At 32.2% G+C, this 9,090-nt stretch overlaps 1 protein-coding gene and 1 long non-coding RNA gene across 2 annotated transcripts; both read left to right on the forward strand.

Moving 5' to 3' along the window:
- Positions 1-1,001: 1,001 nt before the first annotated feature.
- On the forward strand, positions 1,002-3,589 carry LOC120081168 (3-oxo-5-alpha-steroid 4-dehydrogenase 2-like). Its single transcript, XM_039035853.1, has 2 exons — positions 1,002-1,568; positions 2,891-3,589. Exons 1-2 carry the CDS (start codon positions 1,140-1,142, stop codon positions 3,359-3,361), a joined length of 900 nt encoding a protein of 299 aa, XP_038891781.1. The 5' UTR covers positions 1,002-1,139; the 3' UTR covers positions 3,362-3,589.
- A 1,165-nt stretch (positions 3,590-4,754) lies between these two features.
- LOC120081163 lies at positions 4,755-5,508 on the forward strand. Its single transcript, XR_005482700.1, has 2 exons — positions 4,755-5,051; positions 5,163-5,508. It is a non-coding gene; the product is annotated as an uncharacterized LOC120081163 (long non-coding RNA).
- Positions 5,509-9,090: the final 3,582 nt, after the last annotated feature.

The raw sequence follows: 9,090 nt of genomic DNA on the forward strand, positions 1-9,090 counted from the left end.
ATAGATACTGATAGAAGTCTAAGTGTCTATCAACGTTGATAGTTCTAAAATATAGATATTTTCAATAGTTTTACCATTTGAAATAATGTTTCAAATTAAAAAATTCTCATGTTTTACAAAATGTAAAATAGGTGTGTGTGAACCGTGAACTATTAGAGACCAAATAAATACAAACACTAAAATAGAAAGTCTAAATTTATTTTAATATAGTTTTATTTTTTTTTAAAAAAAATAAAGGATAATTACAATTAGTGGCATTTTTAAGAATAATAACCAAGTGTATAACATCAGTTTAAAAAAAATTGTGAATATAGACAAATCAATCAACGATAAACTTTTATCGTTGATAGACTCCCAAGTCTATCAGTGATATACTTCTATTGTTAATAAACTCTTACTAGTGATATGGTCTATCACGACTCATACCAATAATATATCTATCAATGATAAACTATTTAAATTTGGTCATATTTATATATATATTTTTTATATTATGTTATATCTGCTAATACTTTGGTCTAATGTCTATATTTACAACTGTCCGAAAATAAACTCTTAAAATTAGACAATGGAAAAGAAAAAACGGACCTGTTTGAATTATTCGATAGGACAAAGACACAAATAAAACTCATAAACTAAACTTGTAGTAATAACCTAATTTATTTTTATAAAAAATAAATTCTTAAATTCACGAGATGAAAAAAATACAAAAAAGGTTAGTAGGTGCTAACTATTTCAAACTAAGCAGACACATACTTAGTTCATAGATATAAATTCGTGATTCTATATAATTATTTTTTAAAGTTAATTATCTTATTTACATGTTAAAAAATATAAAATAGGTTAGGTAGGTGTAAACTATTAGGTATCAAAAGATAAAATCAATGTCATATTTACTGATTTCTAATCGAAATTGATATAATTGCAATGAGATTTTATTGATAAATTAATCACAAATATAAGTGGATTGTTTTTGGAGTATTGTGTGATAAACCAGACCACTAACCAGCGTTGCCGATTGCAATTAAGTAAAAAATGTCTTTGCGATTTGGATGTAACGTGTGATAGACCAGGCCACTGGTTCACGATTAGACCCGAAGAAGGTTGAATCCCCAATACCCGAAAATGGCTAAATCCCAATGGCGTTCTATGAAACTTCACTTTATTTGTCCTCCAATGCCGTTTCAGATTTCTACACGCGTCTTCTGAAGCTTTTTCCCATCGGAATCTCTGCAGCAATGGACGTTTTGTCGGCGTTTCTCTTCCCTCCGCCTCCTTCCAAGTTCGTCAACCTCATGACGGTGGTGAGCTCGACCGCGTTGGCCATGGCTGGCATTTCCGAGATTAACGGTAAGCATTTGCAGTATTCCAAGTTCTGGAATGCGAATACTGCTCCGAAACTTTCATCGGAAGTATCTATGCTTTCGTCCAAATACGGGATGCTCTTGGCTTATACTCCGGCGTTTCTCGCTGGCGCGGCGTCGTTTTGGCTCTTTCCGAGTGCCGATGAGAGGATTCTTCTGCTTAAATCTGCTCTCACTCTCCATTTCTTCAAGAGGATCTTTGAGGTACACCTTTTTTTTTTTTTTTTTTTTCCATCTACGCCTTTGTTTGGTTCTGAAATTTCGAATCTGATTCTGGAAACAAGTATAGTAGAATGCAGTTTCTTCTCTGATGTTCTTGAGTAGCTAAATTCATATCCTGGTAAAATTATTTGTTCGAACCGCTGCGAATCTTATTCTTCGAAAATTTCTCGTTTTCTTGTAAACCGTATGAAAAATTCTCGGCGAAGAGAAAATTATGGAGACATCTGGATCTATTCTTCCTTCTCTGCATCTTATCATTCCTCGATTTCAAGTTTGGAACTCTTTTCTTTTTTGTTTACGGGATTGAGAAGACTTCAACCTAACTTGAACTTTCTTTTAATTATTTGTTTATCTTATGAATTTTTTTAGTAAAATAGGATTGGCATCCGAACTACAGAACTTTTTGTCACTGGTTGAATTATTTACTTTGAAGTTTGGATCGTGAACTTGGTTAGTAACCCATCCGCTCATAATTATCCGAGTTCATTAATTATCCTATTTGACTAATTGAATTATCGTTAAGATAATCTGAGTGTACTTTGTATAGAAAAATTGAAATTATTATTATATGAAGTCATGTTTAAGAAAGAAACAAACTACAAGATTCTGTTCAACAGTTCTCCAAAAATTCTATTTCATTAATCACGATATGATTTGCAAGTCCAGTACATTTTATTCGTCTAGCTATTACTTTGCAAACAATTTCAGGATTTTCTGAAACATGTTCTTGTGTTAAATTACCAGCGAACCCAAAACCTTAAGTTGGTGGACTATGTTGATTATACTTATATCAATATTTTACACTATTTCTCAACTGTGAGGTTAGGAATTTGTAGAAAACTCAATAAGTGGTAATCATTTTTCTTTTAAGAATACCGAACTTTTCATTAAGTAAATAAAAAGATACTAATGCTCCAAAATACAAAGTAAAGAAGGCCCTAAGGAAATAGAGTCACAAAAAATATAAAAGATAGAGATCGACTAAGAAAGAAACACGGAGTCTTCCTGATTCTTGTTCAAATCTTGGATGGAATAACCCTTGAAACTTTTAGATTATGAACAAAATGAAGAAAACTTCAAGTGGGCTGAATCAAAGCACTCCAAACATGAGCATGATGAATTTTAAAAATATACATAGGTTTCTTAACAAGTGGTAATCAATGTTAATTGAAAAGGAAATGACATTAAAAAAAGTTCAAACATTTCAAACTTCTTACGTTAATACCATGTTAAATCTTTGCTAAACTGAAAAACTTGGGTGAATGAATGTACTAATCTTTTTGCTCTCTTGGGAATCTTGACAGGTACTGTTTATTCACAAATACAGCAGTAAGATGGTCTTGGTGACAGCAATCCAGATCTCTTTCAGCTACTTCTTGTCCACAGTAATCATGATATACACCCAGCACCTTTCACAAGGGCTTCCAGAGCCACCCATTGAACTGAAAAACATTGGAATTGGTTTGTTTCTAATAGGCATTATTGGGAACTTTTACCATCATTATCTCTTGTCAAAAACCAGAAAAGAGGGAGAAACAAGCTACGAAATTCCCAAAGGAGGCCTCTTCAGCTTTGTCATTTGCCCCCACTATTTGTTTGAAATAATTGAGTTCTTTGGATTTGCTTTCATCTCTCAGGAACTTTATCCTTTGTGTTTCAGCATTGGCACCAGTATTTATTTGGCTGGGAGGAGCTATGCCACTAGGAAATGGTACATCTCCAAGTTTGAAAACTTCCCCAACCATGTCAAAGCCCTGCTCCCTTTTGTCTTTTAGACCCTTTTTTGGGTCTTTTCATAAAGTTACTTGTGTTATACTTTACCCAATTAAGTTAGGCTCATTCTAGTGCTTTAGGCCTTCCCTAGCTTGTTATTCTTTGGGCTCTGTTCTTACAGTTCAATAGGTTTGTTTTTTGGAATCATCCAATGATGTTAAGGTTTATTTTCTTTTTCATCATTATCACTAATATATTACAAGGAAACAAGGTGAATGCTTTTCTTCTAATGAGAAATAAATATGATTAAAATATGTTTCTATATTTTAAAGTTTGTTCAATTTTAGTACTCTAAAAGATGTTATTAAAGTCATTTAAATAATAAATTCTTACACTTTAAATGGTAAGCCAATTTACTTGAATGATGTTATAAATGATATCATGTGTGCCTTATATTTTTGACAAATTAATCATGTAAATTTTTATCTTATTTTGACCAAAAAAATCCAAAAGGTTGATTCATTTAAAATTGAGGATGAAATTGAAACTTTTCACATAATTGAAGCCAACCAAAGTTGAGAGTTAGTTTATAATTTAATTTAGACCCTATAAAATAGAAAATATATATTTTAAACCACCATTTTGCTTTCTATAATGTGGAATTTGTCCTATTTTAATCTTTATAATTTTAATTGCCTAATTTTAATTCATGTATTTTTAATAAATCTTAAATTTAATCCCTCAAGTTAATTTTTAGGTTTAAATATTACTTTAGTTCTTATACTTTTGGTTTTGGTTCATTTAGGTCTTCTACTTTAAAGTTGTTTATTTTGGTCTTTATACTTTCAACTTTGGTTCATTTTAGTGTTTATACTTACTTTTAGTCTTGGTTCATTTTGGTCCTTATACTTTTAAAAACTTGTCATTTTGGTTCTTTCATTTTCACTTTTAAAGGATAAAAATGGTCATTATTTTTAAAGTTCAAGGACCAAAATGAGCCTGTTCACACTAGGTTTTTAGAGAAACGTATTTCGTGGAGTTGAACTTGTGTTTATGTTGATTTGATGCGGATGTAGTCCGACCTCTAGTACTTGATCTTTTGATTCTCTCCCAGTTTGAATGCATATGTTTGATAAACAGAAGCAGAACGCATGATGTTCTTGAAGTTGGAGTATTGGAAGAAAGTTTGTATCTTTAGGACCTGAGCTTCAAGGAGTTGTTCAATTTAGGGGTGGATAGTGAAACTGCATAAATCAAATCGATTTGCAAAATCGAATCGAACCAAACCGAATTATCAACAAAACCAAAAAAATCGTTTCGATGCAGTTCGATGTAATTCCAAAACTGAATTAAAAATGCTCGGTTCGGTTTCAATTTAAGAAAATCGCTTCTAAAATCGAACCGAACCATTTTTAAACAAATAACTAATATACATATATATATACACACACATTTTGTAGGGTTTTTAGTTCAATTGAAACAATCTCTGGTCTCCATAAAGATTCTACGCACCCCTTCTCCCTTCGTATCTGATATCTCCATCTCCATCTCTTCTGATTCCAACTGCAGCACCAACACCTCCTCTCAAGTCTTAATTTAGCAAGTTACTAGCGGCTTCATCTCTCCATCTCTCTCGATCTTCTCTCCCTCTATCTCTTCATCTCTCTCGATCTTCTCAATCTTCTCCATTTCGCTACCGCTCCGCCTTCGGTGACACCTAGTGGCCGTCGACTGCCACAGTCTGCAACGCAAGTAAGTTTTTTTGTCTCTCATTCTCTTAGTTAATTTTCTCTTTGTTTTGATTTAGATGTAATTTTTTATTTTTCCTTTTTCCTTTCCCTTTCATTTTATCATCTCAATTAGGGCATAAAACCATGATCTTTGTTTCTCAACCGGATATCTCTCCAATCTATTATTCAGGTTCATTCCTATCTCTCTCATTTATTTTTTGATCCATATTTACTCATTTCGATTTGCCATAAGTTCTTTTCATTGGTGATTCTACTGTGAAAGGATTACTTTAGTTTTGATACTTAGCTTTTAATTAGTTTGTGATTGAGAATCATTCAAATTTCAAGTTTCATGTTTGATACTTAGCTTTTACTTGGTGTTATTTAGACTTGTTACATGTTTTTCCTCTGTTTCTGGTTGCCCAATTATTCCCTATCCAAATTAGATTTTTATTCTCACAAAAAAAAAAAAAAAAAAAGAATACTATTTTTCTAGCCTAAATATTTGTTAGTTAGGTTTTCATGTCCAAGCAAAAGCACACACTCTCTCTCTATTTATTTATTTTGTTATTTCCTTTCATTCTTAAAATCAACGGTCAACACTATCTGGAAATTTTAATAATCTATCTTTTCATTTGTGACTATGTTTTTTTTTCTATCTAATTTGTTTGATAATAATAAGTTATAATAATATTTAATAGCTAACTGATTATTAATACCTAATTAGGTAATATAGTAATTCAAATGACTTGTTTAATTTATTTTCAAAAAAATGAATGATAATTAAATTTGTAAGAGTTGAAAATACTTAAGTGTGAGTAATTGGATGAGGAAGAAGGTAAAATAAAAGGGAAAAAAAGGCTAAATGGAAATTACACAGTCTCTATTTATGAATTTTCATTTGAACATATAAATTATCTTTATATATTATAAGCGCCATCACAATGAGCAGTGATTTCAATAATGATATTATTGAGATGCCTCCACCACCACTAAAAGATGAAAGTGACGAGACGGTTTCAAAGCTTGCAAATGGAAGAAAGAGAAAAAAATCATCTATGGAATGAGATCACTTTACTAAATGTTCTGAATATAGTGATGATGATCCACGTACTAAATGTAACTATTGTGGTATGTGTTGGGGTTGATGCCCTAAATCTCGTGAGTCATGTAGTTTGTAATTGTAATGTACAAATAATTTTTTTATTTAATAAAATATGAGATATTTTATTTATCACTTAATAGCATTAACCCACAAAATCAATAAACTAATATCCAACATTATTATTTGTAGCTTAAATATGTATGCAGAGATATACAGGTGGATCATGTTTAAGTGATAACCTAAATGGTTTGTAGTAAATGAATAAGGCTGAATACCTTATCTTGGTGTCATTACGAATACAACCCGTTTTGTAGATGTTACAATTGTTGTAAAGTGTTACAAAAGATCTGATTCTGATCATTCATGTGAAGACATATGAGTGGGGTATTCTGTACAAAGGGGTTTGTATAAGATTGGACCACAAAATGATTAATCTCATTATATAACACCATTGATAATAGAGACTTACATTTCACCAGGATGACCATATGTGACATGACCTGAATTTTGAGTGAGTTGTGAACTCCTGTCTAGGAATGTGGTCCTTTTATTTGTATGGGTGAGAGTGGCCAGATCATCGATTCAATAAGCTTACCATTTTAGGGATTTGTCTGATTAGGGAGCTGGGAACACAACTACACATAACGAAATTCACTCCTTCCTTGATGTCGGGGTAAGAGATATATTACTGCTGATTCCGGGGCTTGAACAATGTTGCGTCACACCCTCTCTTGGCCCAAGAGGGGTTTGGTCATAGTTGGACTATGACTTATCCTTCATTAGAAGGATCAGTGGTACTTAAGGAGTTAAATGTAACTACAGGGGCAAACCAGTAATTTTAGCTCAACTGTACTTACGAGCAATTTGTGAAAGATTATCGCACTATTGACTAGTTAAATCCAATGGATACAAAAATATATTTGTAGTGCAAAGAGTGCAGCTATCAGTCTTTAATGAAGTGATAGACAGTTAATGGATGTTGAATAATTTAATTAAAGAAGTTTGATTAATTATTCAAGTATCATTGGAGTTTCAATCTCCAGGTCCATAAGGTCCCCTCTATAGCTCAACAAGGATTTATGAGAATCAAGTTTGTATTAATTTGAATTATTCAAATTAATTAAGGAAATTAATTATATGTGATATAATTAATATAACTTAATTATATATGATATAATTAATATCACTACAAGAAAAACGGGAACTCCCGACGCCGTTTTAATGCATCAGGAGTTAGGTCGTCGGGAGAGACGGTCTCTCCCAACGAAGTAAAGGACCACACACCATACACATACAACTAAAATTAAAATTACATATTGTTTTATGAGATTTTTGTAAGGATGACCATGCTTGCCAATGCAATTTGATTAGCTTTTTGAATTTTTCTTGGCGTCACATATTGTTTTAATTGTTTTTACTCTTATTCTCTCCATTTGGTTTATTTGGTATCTAAAAAACTCTGTTTGTTGTCAAAGAAAGAAGAAACAACTTTGTCATTTATTGTCTTCGTTGTTGTGATTAGAAGCAAAATATGGAGAAAGTAGTGTTGTTTTATTGAGATGATCCTCTCTATTTTCCTTTTAAACGTAAATTATTAATGCAAAAAGCAATAGTTAGCTGCAGTTTAAGTTACACCCAGTTTCATATATTCATTTCTCAAACCATTTTAGGGACAAATTTGAGTTTTATGTGTGTTGGTCATCATTGTTTACTCGTTTAGATGTTCATTACCACCCGTATTGGAGTTTGAACGTGAATTTGAATTGTTTATTGATATAAAATTTCAATGTATTTGTTTTATTATAGTTAGCTGTTCGGAGATGAGCTGGGACAATTGTTGAAGATGCTGTATTGGAGAAGTGTTCTAGATGTTGTTTTCATTTTACTTCTTTTATGTATTTCTGATATGAATGTTTATCGACTTCATTTGGATATTATAATTTTTTACTTGTTATAAAATGGACTTCATTTTCGTTTATTTGAATCTTTATTTGGTATAATATGTTTCACAGGATTCAAATCAAGTTTTAAAAAATTACAAACGATATATTAAATTTTAATACTCCCCACGCATATAGGATCCCCCGACGCACTCTAAAACGGCGTCGGGAGTTATGGTGGAACTCCGGACGCCTATGTGGCATCGGGAGTTAGGGGAACTCTCGACGCTTACATGGCGTCGGGAGTTGTGGGGAACTCCCGACGCCGATGTGACGTCGGGAGTTATGGGGGAACTCCCGAAGCCAACGCGACGTCGGAAGTTAGGGGAGAACTCCCGACGAATTGTAGCTCGTCGGGAGTTTGGATCTGCCGACGCCATATACTAGGTGTCGGGAGTTCCCCCTAACTCCCGACGACGTTCAAAAATTCTTCGGGAGATCCTCTCTCGATGAATTTTCCACACTTTTCCGACGAAATATGACGTCGGGAGAAGTCAGAATTCCTGTAGTGTATAATGTATTTGATACATAATATAAAGTTTATTTTAGAGGAAGTAAATATTTGAATATGATTCAAATATTAATCATGTGAATTAGATTTGTATAATTAAATTTAGTATAAATGAGATTTATATTAAATACCATGCATTAATAAGAGAATTAAAACTATAGGTTATATTGTATTTGATACAATATTAAACTACAGGTTATGTGTTATATATGATATAACATATAGTTATATATATAATAAGTTAGTTATTATATATATATATATATATATATANAAAAATTCTTCGGGAGATCCTCTCTCGATGAATTTTCCACACTTTTCCGACGAAATATGACGTCGGGAGAAGTCAGAATTCCTGTAGTGTATAATTTTAAAGGGAGGATAATAACTTCCCTCCCATTGATTTTCTTTTAATCTCACGTAGAAGAGTGGTGTAGTTGGTGGTGATAATCTTCCTCATAGAAGACTTGTGACAGAGACCTTCTCTGGTTTTAGTAATCTCTTT

The sequence above is a fragment of the Benincasa hispida genome, chromosome 7 (assembly GCF_009727055.1).
Source record: "Benincasa hispida cultivar B227 chromosome 7, ASM972705v1, whole genome shotgun sequence".
NCBI lineage: Eukaryota > Viridiplantae > Streptophyta > Magnoliopsida > Cucurbitales > Cucurbitaceae > Benincasa > Benincasa hispida.

Bases quoted from the DNA above. Each gene is read 5' to 3' on its own strand.
- LOC120081168 (XM_039035853.1), top strand. From the start codon at position 1,140: ATGGCGTTCTATGAAACTTCACTTTATTTGTCCTCCAATGCCGTTTCA. The intron at 1,569-2,890 runs GTACACCTTTTT...GAATCTTGACAG, and splicing joins TCTTCAAGAGGATCTTTGAG to GTACTGTTTATTCACAAATA.